The following is a 24,571-nucleotide window of genomic DNA, read 5'->3' as shown; positions in this document are numbered from 1 at the left end:
GGACATTGACAATGCTTTTAATTACGGACACACAGCGACCTTACTAAAGGATATACTCGCGCTCACAGTATGGACTCAATGTCCCATCAGGCATCACGAGAATATTGCACTGAGCACACGCCCACTATGGGAAATAGAAATAAATAATGCCCAAAATACTGTGAGCCCTCGATGTGTTGTTTGTAACAGCAGCCCAGAAGAAAAGGATTTTATCCTTGAAACGCGTCGGCAATCGCAATAAACAGCGGAGCATTGGGACAAGCTGCAATTTTATGCCGTATGGCCAAGAGCGACGTTGAGTGCCTGCTCAAATGCTTTGGGCACCTTTGTTATATTATATATATATATATATATATATATATATATATATATATATATATATCCTACTGGCGGTCGCCAGTAGGTAGTTATAGTTAGGACCCTGTTTCCATAGGAAATCCGCAACATTCTATTTGGAATAACTTTGGCGCCGGTCGACGAATCCTCGTGAAATTTTTAAAACTAATGGGGCGCTCCGCTCCGCTCCTACCCTGAAAGTCTCGGGGGGATTCGTCAAGCGGGGGCTGAGAAAAAAGGGGGGTCCCAAAACGCGTTTTCCCCATGCATTTTTCCATAGGACCTTTAGACACAGCTACAGCCCGAATGGCTGAACAGAATTACTTGAAATTTGGCAGAGAGGTAGTCCTCAGGTCAAGGAAGTGCCTTTTGTCGGTTTGGTGTAAATCTGTCCAGTATTTCCTGAGAAAATAGCATTTAAATCAATATATATATCTGTGGCAGCGCTCCGTGCGCTTACCATGCGCTTACGGTAAGCTTACCGTACGCGTACGGTGCAGTGCGCGAGCGCGATTCTGATTGGCTGTTAGTTCTTAGTAAACATTCGAATCGGGCGAAACCAGGAAGTCTCGGCCGCCATTTTCTCTCTCGCACTATGAGGTGGGGGAGGAAAAACACAGTTGGATTACAAGAAAAGGGGCAGGCTAGACAGCTCCTAACCACCTAGCCTTGGTTATGGTGTGTCAGAAGGCCATCCAAGGGCAAAAAAGAATTATTTTTTTATCGAAAAAACGGCGAATAAGCTTACCGTACGCGTACGGTAAAAAATTAAATTAAAAAAAACAAAATCCATACTCTCTTTCCCCCGTGTGCAAAAGGTGCCCGCAGGTCACCTTTTGTGCATGGCATATAACAAGTAAATCAGAGAACATTTAATAGAAAACCTTTCAGAACGACGCGCATAATATGTCCTCCGTGTGCGGACGGTGCGCGAAGGGCATTGTGCGTACATGGCCCATCCAGCCTAACGTGGGCATGCGGTGCGCGTAGCGCACCGCGTGCCCACCGTGCGTGCACGGCACTAACTGCGTTAAGTGGGCGCGCGGTGCGCAAAGCGCACCGCGTGCTCACCGTGCGCGCACGGAACGAACTGCGTGAAGTGGGCGCGCACGGCACGAACGGCGTAAAGTAACTTAGCATTTAAAAAACCTTGCAAATTCACTGAAAAAACCATAGGTTTCACACATGTTATAGTTAGCTGGACATTTTACTCATAAAAAACCAATGAAATTCCTCATTATAGTTAGTGCAGGCAACTATAACTCACGCGACCGCAATCCTCTGCTGATGACATATGTGTCTTTATGAAAAAAAAATATTTGTAATATATGTATAGCTAAAATTTAATGGAAGAAGACATGGGCAAATAAGTGTCTAAATACAGTACTCGCATCAGCAGAGGATTGCGGTCGCGTGAGTTATAGTTGCCTGCACTAACTATAACGGGGGAATTTCATTGGTTTTTTATGAGTAAAATGTCCAGCTAACTATAACATGTGTGAAACCTATGGTTTTTTCAGTGAATATAATATATATATATATATATATATATATATATATATTTTCACAGAAAAAAACCATAGGGTTCAGGGGCGTTATAGTTAGCTGGACTTTTCACTCGTACAAAACCATTGAAATTCCCCCGTTATAGTTAGTTCAGCTAACTATAACTCGTGCGCCCGCAATGCACTGCTGATGACGTCACATATTACATCACTCATGACATGGTCAGTGACATCACTCATGACATCACTGATGACATCTCAAATGACATCACTGATGACATCATCCAGTGAATGTGTGTTTTTCTGAAAATTAAATATGTTTTATATATGTATATCTCAAGGTCGATGGAAGAATAAATGGGTATATAAATGGATTGTGTAACTGACTGATTAAGTGTAGCATAGTGAATACATGGCTTAGTGAGTAATGTTTAAATATGTAAATATCTGTATCAGTCTCTCACTTTGTGTATAAGTGGCTGCATGGGTTGGTGAGTAGCTACATGAGTGTCTATATAGGTTATTAGTTGGTTTTTTGAGTATCAGTATGAGTGTCTGCATGGTTCGGTGGGGGGTATTACGTAGTGCATAGGTACATGAATGAGTGACTCACTGTATGTGTTGAAGACAGCATGTGTGCAGGACTGTATGGGTGGATGAGTGTGTGTATGGGTGTGTTAGTGAGTGAATGACTGTCTCAATAGTGTCTTTATTAGTAACTACATATGTTTTAAACTAGTATATGTGACTATTGGTGTATATAAGTGAGTATATGTGAGAGTGAGAGATTGAAAGAGTTCCTGTATGAATAAGTATGTGTTTCTATAAGTGATTGTTTAAAAGACTAAGTATGTGTAAGTTTCCGTAGAAGTAAGTGTGGTGGTGTGTGTATAACTGTATATGCAACTAAATGTATGTTTGATTCTTTATTAGCATGAGTGACTATGTGTGTGAGTAACTCTATGGATGAGTGGCATTGTGTACCAGGATGTATAGGTGTATGAGTACATATGATGAGTGAGTACATGTATGAGTGACTGTATAGGACTGTTGGTGAATGAGTGGATGTGTATGTGGATCTTAGAATTACTGAAGAGGTTGTTGTAACTGGTATTGGTAGGTCCATTGTTTTGAAAATTTGAGTTTCTATTTTTGAATGTGTGTATCAAAGGTTATATTAGGGTGAGAGGAGGTCTGCCACTCTATCACAAGGATGATGTCATCAGTGATGTCATTTGAGATGTCATCAGTGATGTCATGAGTGATGTCACTGACCATGTCATGAGTGATGTAATATGTGACGTCATCAGCAGTGCATTGCGGGCGCGCGAGTTATAGTTAGCTGAACTAACTATAACGGGGGAATTTCAATGGTTTTGTACGAGTGAAAAGTCCAGCTAACTATAACACCCCTGAAACCTATGGTTTTTTCAGTGAATTTCTGAGTTTTTTAAAAGCTATTTCCTAACTATAACGTGCCTGAAACCTATGGTTTTTTCTGTGAATTTCAAAGGTTTTTTACATGCTAATTTCTAACTATGCCTACAGAGATAGGACATGTGAAGAAAGAAGAAAAAATGCACAGAAAGAAAAAAAAGAAATGCCGAAAGAAGCAACAGAAGTCCTCAAAGACGAAGAAAAGTGCAGGAAGAAGGATAACGTGCAGAAAGAACAAAAAGTAGAGCAGAAAGGAGCCTTGTTGCAAAATCATCCTCTACCCTCAACTTTTTCAGACGGATACTGGTGGTAACTGAGTCTGACTAACCAGTCCTAGAGCCAGTGCTATGTTAAAAGACACTCAGAATACAGTGAAAACACCTACATACACTAGGGCACATTATGTGTTGGGGTCCCCCTGTGATTAGCATGACCTCCTCAGTAAGCCACTAGTATATAATAGGGCAGGGGGATTAAAACTACCTCTTAAAACGGGCCACAGGGCGTTTTTGCACACGTTAACTCAGGCCCCGTCCCCTCCCTTCACCACTGTGTAAACACGCCCTGTGTCCGTTTTTAGTTGGGAGATTAAGTTCATTTGAATCCTGAGGGTCCCTAGGGTCAAACTAGCCCACTAGGTACCTCCAGTAAGTGCCACAGAGCTGCGTTGCAGAGAGGTGTAAAAAGTGGCACGGCCTGGACCACCTCTCTGCAATGCAGCTCAGTGGCGCTTACTGGAAGCACTTGGTGGGCTAGTTAGCCCCCAGGGGCCCTCAGTATTGAAGGGAAATTATATCCCCAATTTAAAACATGCCATAGTGCGTGTTTGCACACGTCACCTCAGGCCCCGTCCCCTCGCTTCACCACTGTGTAAACGTGCCCTGTGGCTGTTCTAAGTTGAGAGATTAAGTCCCCTTGAATCCTAAGGGTCCCTAGGGTCAAACTAGACCACTAGGTACCTCCAGTAAGCACCACAGAGCTGCGTTGCAGAGAGGTGTAAACAGGGGCTTTGGCCTCAGAACACCTGTCTGCAGCGCAGCTCCCTGGCGCATACTGGAGATGCCTGTTAGGCTAGTTGGCCCTCAGGGACCCTCAGTATTGAAGAGGAATTAATTCCCCAACTTACAACTCGCCAGGGGGCTCGTTTGCAGAGTGCTGCAAGGAGGGGACGTGGCCTCCAGCACGATGCCAGTCTTTTATTTATTTTAATTTTTTAAGAAGGGGGGCTGTGTGGTTCCCCTTCTTCTAATTTATTGGCCCTGATGACCCCATCCCCCAGGGCCTGTCTCCTAATTATATTTTTTTGACCCCAATCCCCAGGGCCGGCCACTGTTTTTTATTATTTTTAAAAAATATATATTTATAGACACACCTAGGACATGCTGGACAAACGGTACGTACCTATCACCATGACGATTTGCGTGATATTCATTAAAAGGCGACTATGCATACAATGAATCCACGTGGAATGTATTTACACCACTAGTGAAGCTCTGACATGTCTGATGCCCTACCGTGCCTAATCCCGGTAGACACCCTTGTCGTTTATTTATACAAACATGGGTAGCTATTGACGGGCACATTAAATACACATGCACACCAAGCCATTCAAAGGGGATTCGACAAAAATTCGACCAAAACTATGCAAGAAACCCCCCTCACGGTTAATAAAATACACATCCACTGCCGGATGTGTAATACTTTTTATTTTACTCTCTGGAAAGGGGACGAACATCACTTGAGTCACAGCGCGCTCCTGGCAGAGCCCAATGCTGTGTTACACCCACCATTGCCTGCCGAGTGCCACACACCTCTGTGTTGTATTCCACCAGCTAGTGCATATGCTATGACACTCTCTAGCCCATGTGCACTGTAACACCACCCCGTGAATAGGTCATGCCACACTTGTCTTCGCACGGGTTATATCGCCCCATCTAACGTGCCTTCCTCGATGCCTATGTTATAACGCACAGTGCTATGCCATACATATTACAATCTGGGATCCATATCTTTGTCACAGTGCATATGCAACGTTACACTCCCCAGCACATATTTTATATTACAACTTTAGAGACTAGTTAGGTTACACAACACTGCCCTGTGCATATTACACTCCAAGGCGCATATCGCATGGCACGCGCTAGTGCCTGTGCTATCTCGTGCTCTCCAATGAATCTGTCATTGCGCACAATGTATTGCATATTATATTTCACGCCTGGTTCATCTAATATCACACTTTTTGGTGCATAGTTTATACCATACACTATATCTAGTTTTCATTTTCAATCGTGCTCTCAGGACTATGTTCTATATAACACTGTGTTCACCTACCCTTTTCACGGGCATTACATTTTGCGATAGGGGGTGGAGGGTCAGGGGGTGTTTCTGCCAAGAGAGCCCGGAGTCACAGTCCCAAACGTCCTCTTCTTCCTGAATAAAAGTGAGATTAGGCTGCATACTTGTTCATACAATAACGTTCCCAATACCCGCCTTCTCTGAACAGTTAGCTTGCTGCCCCATCCCTCTCCTCCCTATCCTCTGTTGTGTGAATCCATGGAATAGCCTCCTCCCTCCTGCCATGCATGGTCTGATGTGCTGCCACTGCCCTCAATTTAGAATGATTTACCAGTCCACTCCTCCTGCCCTCCATTGCCCAATTCTATGCCCCATCATTGACCTCCTGCTTAAACTCTGTGCTTAGCTTGCTGCCCCTATTCTCCTTCCCCCTGCCCTCCGATGTCTTTGTGCATGCCCCTGCTCCATCCTTTTTGCCCACCATGTTCCATGGACCTGCCACTCCTATCTACTCTGAGTGTTCTGTTGACTGTAACCTGTCCCGGCCACCTCCACCCTGCCTGTCCACATGCCATGCCCCTATCCTCTTCCTCCTGTCCTACATGGTCCATTGTACTGCCACACCCTTCTGCCCTAACTGGTCTGTTGTGCTGCAACTGCTCCTCCTGCCTGCCCCGTGTGGTCTGTTGTGAGGCCCCTCCCCCTGAACTTTGTCTGTGCACAGGTCCTGACCCTCCCTTCTATCCTCCATCGTCCTTTGTGCATGCCCCTGCACCCTCCTTCTTGCCCATCATAGCCATTGTGCTGCCACTAACCCTCCCACTTGCCATGCATGGTCTTCTGTGCAGCCATGGCCCCTCCCACCTTCCCTGTGTGGTCAGTTAGCTGCCCCTGACCCCCTCCCACCTTCCGTCCATGGTCTGTGTGTATGCCATCACAGTCTCACTGTTGCTCTTCATGGTGTGTCTTGCTTCTAGTGCCCATCCTGCCTGACCTCCATGGCTATCTTGCTGCTCCTGCCCTGCCCTCTTGCCCCCAGCCCTCTGTTTACATGTGCAGACCCCTACTCCCTCCCTCCTGGCTGGTCTGTTCCATTGTAATGCCCCTGATCCGTCCCTCCTGCCCTTTATGGTCTGTTATGCTGCAGCTTTCTCTGTCTGTCCATTATGATCAGCTAGCTACCATTGCCTCTTGCCCCTCTGTTCTCTGTTGTCCATGTGCATGGTCCTGTCCCCTCCCTCTTGCTTTCTATGGATTGTTGTGCTGCACTCCCGCCCCGCATGCCCTGTGTGGTGTATTGTGCTGCTGCAAACCCTGATGCCTGCCCTGCAAGGTCAGTTTGGTGCACCTCTCCATGTCCCTCCTGTCCTCTGTTATCCAAGTCCATGTCCCTACCCCATTTCCTTCCATGATCCAATGTACCATACTTGCGAACATTTTGAACTTGGTAAGAGGGAGATTTTGAAAAAAAACTGGGGTATTGATTTTCCCCTTTGAGTTACATTGAAAAAGAGGAGATTGTAGACAAGAGACAGATCAAATAAAGCCCATTTGAGCTTAAAAACATTGGACGTTTGACTGAATCGGGTATGTTGGCATGTATGGTTGTACTACCATTGCCTCTTCCTTCTGCCCACAATGGTCTATTACATTGCCACAGCCTCTCTTGCAAGTCCTGTATTGTTGGTTTGTTGCCCCTGCCCCCCTTTCCACTGCCCTCCATAGTCTGTTGTGCTGCCACGGCCCTTCCTGCCTGCTCAGTGTGGTTAAATTGTTGCCTTTGCACCCTCCTACCTGCCTTCAATTTTCAGAGTCCGTACCCCTGGCCTCTGCCTCTCAACAGTATCCTAATGAACAACTAGATTGCTAACATTCTATATTTATTACAAAAGTGTGGAACGCCTGACGTCATCTTGATGTAATCAAAACTGTAATACCTAGAGCATTTCCTTTAGAAATTACATATATGAGAGGGTCTTATTGGCATCAAAATTATGGTTAGTGCTCTAAAAAACTTAAATGAGGACATATTTTCTGAGTTTTCAAATAGCGACAAAGCACTTTTAAATTATTTGTTATCTTTATGTTTTTTTATCCAGTTGACCACTTGATTAGATGTTGCACTTACAGGAGAGGATGTGGTGTTACTTCCAGAACTGCAGACTTTGCAACTGGGGAACCAGGTTGGAGTTTCTGCTTCAGCTCGACATTCTGTGATTCTGGTCAAATCACTTAGTCTCCCCATGTCTACAACCAAAATGAATTTGTTCTTGTGTGATGTAACCAATGCTCATGTAAAGCACTCCAATACCTGACAAGTCTGCACTATATAACACTGCAAAAACACAAAATAATAAGTGTTTTGCACACTTCTGTCATTGGGCTATATTTGGGCTACATCTGGGTGATTTTGGGCTACATTTGGGCTCTTTTGTCTACGGTGGCCATCTTGGGAGATTTATTTGTACTGAAGTTTCCTAATTTCCTCATGTACTGCAGTCTCCTCAGTAGGAAATGCTTTCAGTTTTTTACTTTGATTCCATCATGAAGGTATTCAGATATGTCACACATTTGCCATAAATTCTGAATGTTAGCACTCTAGTTGCTCATTAGATCACTGTAGTAAAACTACTGTTCACCATGGAAGTCTGCTCCTGGTATTAAAAGTGCATGTTTCAGTCTGCATGTCAGAATTTTTTAATGAAATAGAAGAGGATTTGAGAAGTCACTCAAAATGTGCCCTCATTTTCTTTCTTCAGCATTAATCATAATTCTATGGCAAAATGAACCCCCTCATTGTGTTCCTTTTTAAATTAAGAGTTTTAAGTGTTACCAGTTTATTCCAATCAAGATGGCTTCAGGTGTGCCATACTTTTGTCATAATGAAGACAGTAAGCGCTCTAGTTGTTTTTAAGAACACTCTTGGACATTCTGTCATTGGGCTATACTTGGGCTACATCTGGGTGATATTTGGGCTACATTTGGGCTCTTTTGTCTCTGGTGGCCATCTTGGGAGATTTATTTGTTATGAAGTTTCCTAATTTCCTCATTTACTGCAGTCTCCTCAGTAGGAAATACTTTTGTTTTTTACTTTGATTCCATCAAGAAGGCATTCAGATGAGTCACACTTTTGCCATAAATTCAGAATGTTAGCACTCTTTTTGCTCATTAGATCACTGTAGTAAAGCTACTGCTCACCAGGGGAAACTGCTGCTGGTATTGAAAGTGCATGTTTCAGTCTTCATGTCAGAATTTTTTAATGAAATAGAAGAGGATTTGAGAAGTCACTCAAAATGTGCCCTAATTTTTCTTTCTGCAGCACTAATCATACTTTTTATGGAAAAATGAACCCCCTCATTTTGTTCCTTTTTAAATTAAATGTTTTAGGAGTTACCAGCTTATTCCAATCAAGATGGCTTCAGGTGTGCCATACGTTTGTCATAAGTAGGACTGTTAGCGCTCTAGTCGTTCTTTGGAACACTCTGGGAAGCTGCAGTAGAACACAAAGGAATCAACTGACAGTCTCTGCCCTTGTTGGATGTACATGTTTTACTGAGAATGTCAGACTTCATTCTCACATGACTGAGAAAGATAATGTGAATTTACAGAAAATAAGCTCTCAGTTTAGCTTATAGATCACCTTCCTAAGCTCTGTGGGAAAAGCATGAGAAAATATTTTTCTCTCAATCATGATATCCCAGCAGAAGGCCTTTTCACATGGTGAAATCACCTTAGAACATACCACAATTCCTAAAATGAGTATGGTACCATCAACAAATGATTTATAATGTAACTAAAGTCTTAAAACCTTCCATTAACTGCAATGCTTTTTAATGAGGTGCTATCATGTATATTGGTCCCAAGATGGCTGCCAACACTTCTTGGATGAAGTGCTGACTGCGCGCATGGTGCGCGCAAGCTGAAAATGCCATAAAAAAAATGAATTAGCATTTAAAAAACCTTTGAAATTCACTGAAGACACCATAGGTTTCACACACATTATAGTTAGGAATTAGCATTTAAAAAACCTTGCAAATTCACTTAAAAAATCATAGGTTTCACAAATGTTTTAGTTAGCTGGACATTTCACTCGAAAAAAACCAATGAAATTCCCCCATTATAGTTAGTTCAGGCAACTATAACTCACGCGACCACAATCCACTGCGGATGACGTCAGATATTACATCACTGATGACATATGTGTCTTTCTGTAAAATAAATATTTGTAATATATGTATAGCTAAAGATTAATGGAAAAATAAATGGGTAAATAATTGTCTAAGTACAGTGATGTAATATCTGACGTCATCAGCAGTGGATTGCGGTCGCGTGAGTTATACTTGCCTGAACTAACTATAACGGGGGAATTTCATTGGTTTTTTCGAGTGAAATGTCCAGCTAACTATAACATTTGTGAAACCTATAGTTTTTTAAGTGAATATATATATATATATATATATATATATATATATATATATATTCACTGAAAAAACCATAGGTTTCACACATGTTATAGTTAGCTGTATATTTTACTGATAAAAACCAATGAAATTCCCCCGTTATAGTTACTGTAGGCAACTATAACTCACGCGACCGCAATCGCAACCGCAACCGCGCGCCCACTTTACGCAGTTAGTGCCATGCACGCGCGGTGGTCACGCGGTGCGCTGCGCGCACCGCGTGCCCACATTATGCGAGATGGGCCATGTCCGCACGATGCGCTTCACGCACCGTGCGCACATGGGGGACATATTATGCGCATCGTTGTGAAATGTTTTGTTTATTAATTTCAATTATTTCATAAGCCATGCACAAATGGTGCCCTTCGGGCACCATTTGCACATGGGGTGGGGAGAGTGTGGATACTTTTTTTTTTTTTGTAAATTTTTTTACCGTACGCGTACGGTAAGCGTAATCGGCGATTTTTCGAAAAAAAAATAATTTTTTTTGGCCTTGTGGGTTGTTTGGGGGCCCGTATATCATTGCTGGGTGATTATTATTTCAATATACTGCCCCTTTACCCATTTTTGGGCTTCATTTATGCTGCCCTACTCAGAGTGGGAGAGAGAAAATGGCGGCCGCCGCTTCCTGGTTTCGGCCGATTCGAATGTTTACTAAGATCTAAGAGCCAATCAGAATCGCGCTCGCGCACGTCACCGTACGCGTACGGTAAGCGCACCGTAAGCTGGCTCAGATATATATATTGATTTAAAGGCTATTTTCTCAGAATCTACTGAACAGATTTACACCAAACCTACAAAAGGCACTTCCTTGACCTGAGGACTACCTCTCTGCCAAATTTCAAGTAATTCTGTTCAGCCGTTCGGGCTGTAGCTGTGTCTAAAGGTCCTATGGAAAAATGCATGGGAAAAACGCGTTTTGGGACCCCCCTTTTATCTCAGCCCCCGCTTGAAGAAACCCCCCCGAGACTTTCAGGGTAGGAGCGGAGCGTAGCGCCCCACCTATTTTGAAAAATTCGCGAGGATTCGTCGACCGGCGCAAAAGTTATTCAAAATAGAATGTTGCGGATTTCCTATGGAAACAGGGTCCTAACTATAACTACCTACTGGCGACCGCCAGTAGGTAATATATATATATATATATATATATATATATATATATATATATATATTTTTTTTTTTTATATAGTTCAAGCATTGCTATTGTTTCGCACTTGGAGTGGCTAAACTAACCAAAGAGAACTTGTTTATTTTTCAGGAAAGCATGTAACGGTCATGATGGCCTTGAGGGTTGCTGTTTGATTTAAAGAAGTGCGGACAGGCGAGCAAAATTAATTAGTGATGTAATGAGATCAAACTTTCACTATACATTGATGAGCCACAATGCAGCAAGTAGAAAGCCTTTGATGATGAATGAATGTAAGATACCAGTGCATCAGCAGAGAATGCACTACGGGATTCTGTGGGAAGGGAGCAGTGCACCTTTGGTTTAAAGCAACAAACAAAAAAAACAAAAAAACTCCCACAAAAAAGCAAACTTCCATGTTAAAACAAGTACATTTGTGAGGATATTTGGCCTAGAGATGAAAGTTGCCAACTTTGGAACCTGGGGACCCAGGTTTGTCTTTCAGCCTCGGCTCAATATCATGCGATTCTTGCAAATCACTTACTCTACAAGGGCCATATGTACAAAGCCATTTTGCATTTCCTAACAGTGTGAATCGCTATCGCAGGCCGTTAGGAAATGCAAAATTGTATTTTAGTATGTACGAAGGGCATTTTCGATGGTGCAATTTGTGATTACCATCATGTAAAAATCGTACTGTTTGAATTTTGAAATTGGAAATCGCAAATTGGTATTACCAAATAGCCAATCTCTAACACTATGTACAAAGGATTTCATAATGTGATTAGTTGCAAAATTGCCATTTAGGGAATGCAAATACCATCAATGTGTATCCCATGGTAACCAGGTGCAAACTATAAAAAGTCACCTAAAATGCATCTCGCTCTTTCAGAAGGACGGCTCTGTATGTCTTGGCGACGAGGATGAGGATTTTGTCTGGTAGGCAGAGAAGGAGGAGGAGACAGGAAAATTTTAAGGTGAATGTCGCCCTGCTTAAACAGACAGAGGAGGAGATTTATGAGAAGTACAGACTGAGTAGTGAGGTAATTTTGGATTTACTTGCGGAGTTAGATCCTCAGCTACAACCCACAACAGTCATAAGCAATACAATCCCACCACATGTGCAGGTATTGTGTTGTCTACACCTTATAGATACTGGCAGTTACCCATGAGTTATATCAGTGACAGGACAAGTATCACAAGGTTGTTTCATAGGTTTTTGGACATCATGGTTGGCAGAGTGATCCAATTAGTTTTTTCCAAACACTCCAAGATATACAACACACAGTACTAATGTTTTATTGGGTAGCACAGTTTCAAAAAGTTATCGGTTGTGTTGATGGTACACATATTGCCGTATGCCCCCCCCCCCTTGCAAATTAATGCATTTATAAAAAAAGGAAAAGTGTGTGATGTCTCATGCATCATATCTGAACTTGTAGCCAGATTCCCAGTCAGCACACAAGTCCTTTATGCTCAGCCACAGTGGAATATCTAACCATCTGTCTCAGGGTGAATTTGATGAGATTTTCTTACCTAGAAAGAGGATTGCAAACTCAATTGATACAGTGTTCAAAGTAGGTTGGTCATATATTCCAAATTGTTTCTCCTTTTCATACTATTTAAGGAGACCGTGCATATGCCTTGAACCCTTGTATACTGATACCATGCTTGCATTCAAGAACCAGAAGTGTAAGGCAGTACAACAGGGCACATAAAACCACACCATCAATAACTGAATGGACTTTTGAAATTCTCAAATCACATTTTAGAAGCCCACACAAGACTGGTGGAGCACTACTCTACAGAGCAGAGACCTGCAGCAAAATCATTACCACATGTGCCATTCTTCACAACATAGCCAACAGGAAGGGTCTTTACAACGTTAACAGAGCCAGAATCAGACTCCGATGACGAGCTATCACCACTTCAGAATCAGCAGGATGGACACACGCAGCAAAGGGCCGAGCACGATCCACAGAGATCATAAACTACTATTTTTGAGGTAAGAATGATGACATCTCTGAAATATAAAACACACATGATGGTAATGTTTTACCTTTACTTAAAGATAACCTTTTATTCAGGTTGTAACAATGTATTGTTAGTGTATCAGCAACTGTATCCTTTTAGGACATCATTGTTTAAACAAAGCAACAAAGTTTGAAAGCACTCACACTAATTTCATACATTTGAATATATACAAAAGTAACTTTTTATGACCTGTGGTGTTGGTCTCAGTAGGGCTTGGCTGGGGAGTTGGGGCTATATATGTTCCAGATGTTTGTTGGCGTGTTCCCCTAGTACAGCATCCACCTGGCATAGATATTCCACTGAGGCAAGAGTAGTCTTCGCTTTCAGGTGGTAGTAAAATGTTAGGGACAGAAGGGCTATGTTTCTGAATGTTCTCCAGAGCGGTGGTCACTTGAACCAGCAGGCTTACATCTTGCCAGCAGTGCCCCATGTCATTATGGATGTTCACAGTTCTCCTGGCAAGAGTGACGGTGGCTACCGCCAATTGATTGATTTTGTAAATGTATCTTCGCATGCCATGTGCTGCTTGTGCCTGCGGCTTTGAATACATTGCTCCTTCTCCACGGCAGCACTCCAGTGCTCTTGACCTTTCTGCAATTACAGCATTAAATGTGACATGCTTTGCAAGTGGCTGTTCACTATTTTATGTTTGGGTTGCAGGCGCTGTAATGTGACGATTGATTTAAGGCTACCAAACAATTGAGAACAGTCTGACATGTCAGACATTATCACTGTAAACTGTTTGTTGTTTGACTCGTTGTTTGTGTGTCTTGTGCACTGAAGTTGTGTTCCTGGTTGTGTTTGCTCCTCAACACCTTCCTCAAAGTCTGGTAGTGGTGCCACTAGTCGCTCTCCTAGAGGCTGGAGTAGGGTTATGGGCATAAGAGTAGCAATTGTGCGTTCCTCAATTTCCACTTGAATGTCAGTTACTTTATCTGCATCAATAGTTTCAGATATGTCCTGGGTGTGATCTGTGGAAATGTATGTATATAGCTGTTGTAAATAAATGGTTACTAAGTTTGCGCAATATTGTTGAAAATGTAATTTATGTGTTTTTGACAAGTAGATTTTATATAGATGTGTAGTTTATTCATCTGCACAAAGTACACCATACAACTTAGTTGTACTACGACTCCCATAATGCATGACCAAATTAAAGTAAACATCTAAATGGAGTTTTCGTATCCAAGTTGTTGTACCTGCAGACTAAAACAATATGTTACATACAATTTAATACAAGAACATAATTTACCTTGGCTGGAGCCTGCATGATTTGGGGTTTTAATGTTTGACACTCCCACCACACTTTCAGGCTCAAGTGCCCCCTCAAAAAGGGATTCCATTGGAGTGGGAGGAGGATGTGTAGAGGGACCACCACCCGTGCTACGAGCATCATCCATCCTGCTGGCCACCTTCTCCTTGGTACAGGAACTTAGGTCATTGCAGCATTTCCCTATTTCAGGCATGGTCCTTCGAGTGATACCAAGAGAGTTCACTTTTTCCAGGATGCGGTTACAAATTTTGTTTTTCTAGGCGTAGGGTACAGAAAACAATGCTTTGCCAAACAGCTGGTCGGTGTGTCCCATATATTCCTCAGTCGAAAGTTCCAGCTCATCAGATAATTTTACTTTTCACTTCCTGTTGCCAAGGTCCTTATCCCCATCATCCTTAGATATGGTGTTGTAGTGAAATGTGAATGTCACTTCCAGTAGTCACAAAGGAACACATGTTCTGTCCAGCACCCCCAAGGCTTCCTAGTAGTGGCCACACCCTGTATTTCTAAACTTTCTGGTTTTTACATCATCATTCTGCACCCAAAATGGGACTTTTACTAATTGCAATATCCTATTTGGAAATCGCATCGGTGTGATTCCAAATACATTTCTTAATTGCGATTGCAAATTTGTAGGAATTGGTAATAGTGGAATACTCTCCTATATATAGCTAATTTTGCGATTTCCAAATAGCGATTTCTCTTAAAATCTCCATTTGGAAATCTCGAACAGTAACTTTTGTACATATGGCCCCAAGTGGCTAAAAATGTGAAATGTATTTGTGCAATCCCCACTCTATATACACGATCCTCTCCAAACACCCCATAATACGTACTGTCCTCCTTTGCTTTCTAGCTAGGTTTGCTGTATATAAATACCAAAACATACAGTGTTTAAGTAACATTCGCCAAGCAACACAGCCCCTATTGGATGCAAATGTCCCTGAGAAATATAGTGAAGGTTCCCAGTCCCAACTCAACTTATGACATTTTGGAACGCCAGCAGTCCGATTTTGGGCTACACAATGGTTATAATAAATACCTATTATACATCCATGACATCCAGTGGGAGGCAGCATTTGAGTCAATTGGCAATGGTAATCCGAAAAGATCTAATGGATTTCTTTGGTATGACAAACGTATAAACTGGATGGTGATTTTTTACTGAAGGTACACCATGTCAAAGTGTGAATTTAGTCAAAGGGGCATGTGACCTCCCAACACGCTTTTCCTTCTTCCCGGATTTATGTGCTCTTTTCCTGATTTAATTCATAGACAAGTCATGTACTTTCAGTTATCCCAATACAATTCAGATTACATTTAAAGAGATTGTGCTATTTAACCAATAGTCAAACCAAAATGAAAATCTACCTCCATGTCTTGGAATGATAAAACCCAGAATGCGTTAGAATTGGCTTTAACTAGTTATAATACAACTGAAGTAACACACAATGGTCCCACAGCTCAGTTATGAAGTGTCATCTGCTTCTCCCAGCCACTGAAATTCTTTGATCAAGAAACTACATTCAGAGCCTAGAGACATGAACCCAAAGTGTCTGTAAAGGTGTCACTAACTCAATCTACACTTAGTTTCTTTTCGATCTGCAAAACAGGCAGGTTCTAAGACTATACAACATATTATCTGCTTCTTACAGTTTCACAGTAAATATCCAATAGATGTGCACAATAACATCTCAAATATGTGTTTAAGTTCTTCAGGTCTAGAATTGATTAATTCACAATATCTGCTTTAAATTAGATTTAAAACAGACCGAAACATATCATGGCTGATCATGCATGCGTTGCTGAATTTGTCCACTAGTTGGGTATTCCTATAGTTCTTTACATGCAATTTGGATAAAAGTTAATAGGTATATAAAAAAAAAAAACTACTAACTTTGGTATAATGACTTGCACTTTCCGTTGGCCCATGGACATCCAACTTTGTATGGTTTTGGTGCTGATGTGAGGAATTATGGAAGAGAGGGGTGTGCTTTCATCAGAAGGGACAGCAATCAACATGCTGATCGTTCCTCCATGGTAAGGAAGCTCAATGACATTGTAACGAAGACCACTGGGAGTGCTTGTTGAACCTGTTGGGTGATAGCATTTCAAAACAAAATCACCAAACAAAGTATTAAAATAAACAGTATACTAAAAAGATGCATTCATTTCATGGTTACAGATGGCTACTCCTACACCACAAAGAAATCAGATAGAATTTAACGTTAAAATTAAGAAAACGTCATTTAAGCTCCGCTAAATTTCAACTTAATTTGCTATTAGAACCCACATTGAGGTACATGTTATGCATCTTGATCACCTTAACAGGGACATCAAATGAAGGTCCCAGACGGCTAGGTCTATTTCAGATGTTGTCTACCCCCGGAATATAAATTCACATATATTGAATCTAAATTAGAAAAATTTACATTGTCAATGGTTAACCTAAACATCTGTCATGGATCAGACAAACCAGGACCTGTAAAGGACACCACTGCATTATAAACGTTTTAAATCCAGGCAAAATTACTTACAAATGATGGGCCTAGTAACGCTAATTCACTTGAATTATCAAAATCCACACTTTATGGCCATTACACTGAAAACGACCGCTGCACAACAGTCGAAATGGTCATCTACCATCTAGGATTATCAAATCATGAAAAAGCAGGTCTGTCTCCTTGCCAATGACTTTCTGCTGGGTTAAGATACTCAGATTTAGCCAGCTGGGCCTTGCCTACCTAAATAAAAAGCTGATTACACATACCTGCTTGCAAGTGATACCATGTTTGAGCTTTTGAAGGGCATTATCATAACCCTACTGAAGACGTTCTAATCCCATGATGAGAAATTGCCAAAATAGTTAAAGGATGGATATTCAATGGTTGACCACTTCATTTGGATCCTAGCTGGGATAAAACTGTCCACCGAGGGACTAATCCAGGGATGAAAAATAAAAGCCTTTTCTAAACATTAATTAAAAATCTCTTACAGGAGCAATAAAAGGTGAAGCTACTGCATTCATTTTCGGGCAAAAATTATTTTCTCCTGCTGCGCTGGGCTTCACCTTTCTCTCCACTACTTCAACATCTCCTGGCGATTACCTCATGAACAAACACCGTCAGGGAGTGCATGTGAGAGAGTGAACGCATCTGGGTGTGCACGCCTATAGGTGCATGTCAGAACATGTGACGTTATGCGTCCAAGTCACGATGTGTTCGTCATGCTATGCAAGGACAATAGGGTGTATGTTTCAATATTTGCAAAAAGGAAATGCATGAGAGGATGCCTGTGTGAGAAAACAAATTGCAAACGAGTGAATGAAAAGAAAGTGTCTTCTACATCCCCAACCGCCAGCTACGCTCCGCCGACCTCTCACTCGCCACCGTCCCGCGCATCCGAAGAACAACCACCGGCGGGAGATCCTTCTCCCACCTCGCCGCCAAGACATGGAACACCCTCCCACTGAGCCTACGACAGACCAAAGACCTGCTGACCTTCAGGAGGATGCTCAAGACCTGGCTGTTCGATCAGTAGAGTCCCCCCCCCCCCCCCCCCAGCACCTTGAGACCCTCACGGGTATGTAGTGCGCTTTACAAATGATGAATTGCATAGGGACGCATGTTAAAGAAACCATGTGCGAGAATGCACAATCATGGACGGGTGCTGTGCATTACATTATGGCTGTTAAGTTGTTGGTGATCTGTTGATTTTTGCATGACACTTTTTTCCAGAAGAAACATGCATTGTGATCAATGTTCATAAATATACTTTTGACATGAGTGAACACTATGTATAATAATGTGATTGAATTCTGCAGAACTTGCTAAGCGTGATTTAGAAAACCAATCTTATCCAACCTTCTGTTTCTATAGATATTGAAGGTTTACCTTTCTAATCAACAACCATGTGATCCTGGAAAAGGGATATGGTTGTTTATTAAATAATGAGTTAATGTAAATATCTTGATTCCAGTCCGGAAGAAGTCATTGTGTTGCATGTCTGACAAAAAACGTATTGGCCGGAAGAACATGTATGGGATAAATGTCAATATAGTGCTATCAAGAACTGAACCGGATTGGATTTATGAACCATATATTGGAAAGGGTTCAAGGAGGATACGCAAATGGAATAAAGGATAAATGGAATTGTGATAGGTTGTGCAAGCACCTTTAAATAGTCAGAGTCTATAAAAGTAAACCTCAGAAGACAGAAAATAGACCAGTTTACCCCAACTCCCACTGCACCATCATATGCTAAAGGCGGCAAGCATATGGCAATAAGTGACTGTGGGTGTGATTCGTTTGTCTGCGTGAATGTGGAGGGGAAAAAAAAAACAACAAAAAAAAACGTACTAATGTGCCACGAGGTAACTCGACCTACTTTGTTTAAATATTAACTCGATTATTTTCAACAACAAAAATAGTAAATTCAATATTGCACGTCTTTCGAGGTTTTGTAAAGCACGCTTTCTGCCTGGTGATGGAGTTTTAATTTCTTAGTTAACTCCTCAAACATGGGCCCTTAAAAATAGACGCTGCTTACTTTTAACTCCAGTTCTGAAGTTTAAAAAGGAGGAGAAAATACTCCAGCTTCATCCAGTAATTGCTTGGTTTCTGGCGTTTGTTAACATTGTTTTTCTGAAGGAAACATAATTCATGTGACTAAGGCTGTAGTTGCTCAGGAAATTAGCAGAGCACAGATAAGACTTCGAAGAGGCTAATTTGATTATGTGTGCTTTTTGTTACTTATGTAATACAATAATGTGACAAAATGATTGTCTCAAGGATGCTGGTTTGCACCATAACAATGTTTCTGTAACAGAGCCAGTGGTCATATTCACAATCTGCATCTGTGAGTGCTTCAGGGGTCCAGCACTGTGTAACGTTCCTGCTGTGCCTTCACAGGTTCATTCTGCGTCCTGTGGTGAATCAGAAATAGGTCACAAGTAGCGTTTGCGTCCAATTTCACATACAGAATGGAGCGCAAATGTCAATCGGAAACAGGATTTTCTGCTACTCAAATTCCTCTATGTACTACAGAGCAGACTCTGCAGAGGTAAAACAATGTAGAATGTCAGACAATGCAGTTTTACTAGTCGGTAATACCAAAAGCTATGTTTTCAAATTTCTGATATTGAAAACAAATCTCCTGGTAAAAGTGTCTAGGCGAATACTAACTCCATGCAATTTTACCAATCGGGTTTTCATGGGGTCAGAGTTTTAGAACCCTATTTATGCTTATTCTACCAGTGCCCTGTCACTGCAATCAGAACCTAGGATTTTTTAGGTCTCGCCTGAGCCAGCGCTTTAGCGCTGCCCTCGCGAGAGCTTTTGTAAACAGGGGATTTGAAAGTGCAAACTAGTGCTTTCAGGCCACTACAGTGCTTGTGCACCGGGCGCACGCACCATTTGGCAGCCTGCGTGATCATTTCGCGGCCGCTTTGATGTTCTCAGTGAGCCGCGCGGCCACTGAGAACATCAAAGCGGCCGCGAAATGATTACTTTCACTTTAGCGGCCGCACGTGGAGAAGTGTGGCTCACTGGTTAGAGTAGGCAGACCTGGAAGCAGAGGTCAGCCCAGGACCAGGGTTCAATTCCCGGCTTTGCTGGGTCTTGAGTCCATAAATTGTCCATGGACTCGATAATTCTCGCTCCAGTGCATACTCGATTCATGGGTTCACACTCTGCGACTCTGGGCAATAGCTTGCTTAATCTCCACAATGGCCCCTCGCGGCGGGATGCCTGGCTTTCACCTTGTGGATGCCCTGCTGGGTTATCTCACAGGGGAATACCAGGACGGGTTCCCTAAGCAAGCGCTTAGAGACCGGTTGGTGATTTGCGCTATATAAATATCTGCACATTTACATTTGATGTTTGATCGCGATCACTTTCGCGGCCGCACGGCCGCTTTGCATAGCCAATAGGTCTTGCTTTTGGGACCTTATAAGTATTTAGTTATGCAACTATTGCATAGCTAAACACTTATAAGGTCCCAAAGGCGAGACCTATTGGCTATGCCAATGCTTGTTTTCCTTGCACTGCCTCTTCAGTTTCATCAATGTGAACTCCCATCCAGAAAATGAGACCTACAAGCCCTGGCACTAAGCCCTCCAGCAACATGGATTTGGCTGTCCTGGGTAGGTCTCAAATCCTTCCCAGACTAAGGATTTTTTATGTTTTCTATGCCACCGCCATTTAGACACATTTTTTTCAAGCATCTTCTTGGAATGGATGAGAAGTGGAGAACCATTGCAAAACTTCCTTATGAGGAACAAACTTGGTTGCTCTTTCTGGTTTCCTGGTTAGTGCACTTCCAGACTGGAAGGAATTTTATTTTCAAAGACTACTTTTTTTGGTTGGTATAGTTTTAGCCACTAGAGTCCTCGATTTCCAATTTCACTCACCACAGTTTTTTTCTGTGCACATCTTGGAAGAACTGCATCCTTGTATTACAAATAACTGAAGTTGGGTAGAATTGTTCTTATGCTCCCCAAACCCAGGTGCCAGTGTCCCATTTCAACACCTATTTTTCCAAGTGATAAAGAGGGGCACATGTAGACGTACAATAAGGGACACTGCAGGGGTGACAGGCATCAACAAATCTGAGCACTAGACATTTGGTGCTGAAGAAGCTAGTCACACCAATCACTTTATTAGTTGCCACGCCCACTGGTTATTTCTAAGAATGGAGTGATAGGTGTGGGCGAGAGATCCTTTTAGACTTTCTCTCTGCTACCATAGTCTTCCTCCAACATCAATCTGGGGCATAGACAAGCAATATTTACACAGGACACATGGTTAGCTTCTGCCCTTGCCTCACATGCAGGATGACTATGCACAGATATTTTAAAAGGCACTGCAATAGGTTGTGTGGAAAGGTGCAAGGGATGTATTTCTATTTAACTGATGTATTTTGCAGTACACAGACTTATACGTAATGGACATGTATTTTCAAATCCTTTATAGCAATAAAGTTATTCATTCACATGCAATTGCAACTAGGACAAGGTTTCAATTTGATAACCTTTAGCTTTCACATATCATCATAAGTCCCCCAGATTTGATTACAAGACAAATTCAAAAAAAGCTTACTTGGTTGAATGTAACTTTATTTTGAAGGCCAGTTACAAACAAGCCAGACTTCTGTTCTGATAATTTTTCCGCTTAGTCTTTAAATACTCACCAACTCAGAAATCAAACAATTAACACAATGTCAACCTATTGGGGTGCACCACCCAGTCTACAAGAAAATAGTGTATCTTAGTATAAAGAACTGGGTACTTAATTTCGGAGAGATTGAGAGCCCCTTAAACAGCAGTTATACCATCCCACTAAACAGTGCTTCCTCGCTAGCTCAACAATTGATGAAACGTCTTTTAATTTAGTGTATGGAAGCTAAACCGGATGCTACTTAAACAAGGGGTCTAATTCTAATCAGAAAAAAAAAAAAACTCTTGCATCAATTATCTTAATGCTCACCATAACAAAGTGCTGTTTACCTCCTTATGAGACTTCAACATTAGGGAGCATCCAAAATGGATCACACTGTTATTCGTACTCACTCTCACCATAGACAGAACCTGGTTACCATGTATGTGCTACACATTCACACGGAATGTCAGCACAAGGATCTGGGTCTCATACTAAAGCAGAGCTAGTCCTGCCACCAGAAAACCGGAAAGACATGTTGCCACTGTATGAGATAGATCGACCTGGTAGGCTGCTATTACATGCTGTTGCTCTGAGCTGGACAGGCCTGGGAAGCAGCAACTTCGTATCATCAGTTTGAGCCTGATCAGCCTGGCAGACCATACACCACAGCTGAAAAGGCCCTGTTGCGACACCTAGACAGGCAATGAAGCATTCACCCAGCAACGGTGGCACCAAAGAGGGACTACCACAAAGACTGAATGCATGTGCTGAGCTCGTTCAACCACCTGACCCGTAAGAACGGGAGCACAGGCATTGTGAGGTCACGACTAAACCAAAAGTACTGAGATGCACTCCTAGAAAGTGAACACGCAAATGTTCGGGAAAGATTACCCTATAAATTATGAGCGGCCCTACCCCTCCTGATAGATCACTGTACATTATGGGCCTGTGCCCCATGTTCAGAGCTCTGCTGCTCTTCAGCATGGTTTGTGTTCTACAAATACCATTACATCCATCAAAATATCAAAGATGCAGCAGTGATGGTCCAGAACCACGTGCCTGGATCCGATTTGCTCTGGTGTGGCTCTTCGGCCACTGGAACACAAAGTGCATTGACAGACTTTTTTTCTTGCATCTGTAATATGGTTCAGGAGCAGGAGGAAGGAGTTCCTTCATTTGCAAGTGGCCATAACCCATGCAAATAACTATGGGTACAAAGATCAGGTCACAAAAATTCAGTCACAATTTGTAACCAGTATTTTTGCAACCAGTAAAGAATTATGAACTGACATATTCAAATAGGTCAATTTGTAAAATTCAAAATCTGAGTCATCATAATCTGACCTACCTCATGAACATTAACAAGGTAGGCTGCAAATTTACTCAGCTCGATTGGTCGCCTAGACCAGGTATTCTTAACTTGTGGTACAAGGACCGCTGGGGGTCCGCAAAGCCTACTCAGCAAATCTGCGACTGCTACAAAATTAAATATTAAAAGTAATACACTAAAATTAATAAAAGTATATACAAAGAAGCAAAGTTTAAAATAAGCAAACCTTTTTCTATATTGGATTGTGAAATGAACAAAATATTTCAATATATAATTAAGCATTTATTTGGTATGTTTGTTTCTGTATTTTTGTGCATTGTTTTGAAGTTCAAATTATAAATTCTTAGGCTGGGCGTCACCAGCTTCAAATAATGACTTAGTAGGGGATTCCCAAATTCCAGTAATGATTCAGCAGGAGCCCGAGTAAAAAGGTTAAGAACCACTGCTTAATCTTCAATAAAATTTCGGAAACAAGAAAAAAAAAAAAAAAAACACAATGTGGGCCCATAGGAGCCCCTTTCCCTTTTATGAATTGGTTTCTACTTTAATTTGGGAGCCAGTAACTTTTCAATGGTATGCAACCAGATTTGGAAGGCAAAACATTCATACATTTCATATCAAATCGGTATTTGGAAAGTACTCCTACAAAATGCCCATTCCAAACATCGATTTGGTAACTGGACGAAATCACATTTTATTAGTCAGTAAAAGTTTACAGCCTCCTAAATTGGATTTGAACGTTTGAAAAAGCATTTTGCAGTTGCAAACTCTGAATTGGAGCATTTGCGACCTTAAAAATGCTCATCATATCTGGCCCTAATGCTCTACTTCTCATACTGCACCCACGCAAAGGGCAGTTAGTACAGAAGCGACCACTCCAGAAGAGCACGTGTCCCCTTCTATTCGCAATAATTAAAGTTTCTGTGCACATAGGAGGCACTTAATTAAGCAGCTAGCGTTGTTAATTAGCTCCCCCGAGTTCAGGTCGGGGTTGCTTCCTGCTAGGGTGTGTTGTTAGCACTTAAATATACTTTAACAAAAGGCAAATTGTGACATTTGTGGGAAACAAGCATGGTGCTTTTATGTGTGCTAGTTTATAAATGCATTCTTAACTAAATGTAATGAGAATGCTAGTACTGAAGATCACTATATGAACAATAAAAAACCTATTTAGTATCCATTTTTATAAAAGCAATTTACATTTTGTTAGACTATTATGAATGTAACCAGGAGTGATCATGGGAGGATGGTGGCTGGTCTACGACTAACAAAGTGGTAACCGTTGATAAGCTAAAGAATCATTCAACAACTCATCACAAAAGTTAATCTATAGACCAAGGGACGTTGATGTGCTATGCACCTCGTGAAGCATGTAGAAGGCCATTCGCCCCAGCTGTCGAAAAAAAATAGTTTTCTTGCCCATTCAATAAACTGACCCCAGTGTGACCCCAAACTAGAATGATAGGTTTAATTACCGTAGTTATTCGTGTGCACACAAACACAAAGGAGGCCTGATTTCAGATGGACACGAACGCAGGTAGAGCAGTCGTTGCAAAGCAGGGTCACGAGGACAACCAAGGTGGATGCGATGACCTTTTGTTACTCAAGCTACATAGTG

General features: G+C 41.9%; 1 protein-coding gene across 2 annotated transcripts in view; it reads right to left on the bottom strand.

The window, feature by feature from the left end:
- The window catches only part of SERPINE2 (serpin family E member 2), a 323,804-nt gene that overhangs the window by 126,483 nt on the left and 172,750 nt on the right, over positions 1-24,571 (bottom strand). For both annotated transcript variants that reach the window (XM_085634405.1, XM_085634404.1), the window contains one exon: positions 16,364-16,559. In XM_085634405.1, the coding sequence (XP_085490531.1) occupies positions 16,364-16,559 (196 nt within the window). The remainder of the gene's footprint in view (positions 1-16,363; positions 16,560-24,571) is intronic.

This window comes from Triturus cristatus, chromosome 11 (assembly GCF_964204655.1).
Source record: "Triturus cristatus chromosome 11, aTriCri1.1, whole genome shotgun sequence".
Taxonomy (NCBI): Eukaryota; Metazoa; Chordata; class Amphibia; order Caudata; family Salamandridae; genus Triturus; species Triturus cristatus.
The sequence above is the reverse complement of the archived record's forward strand: the minus strand, read 5'-3'. Positions and strand labels throughout refer to the sequence as shown.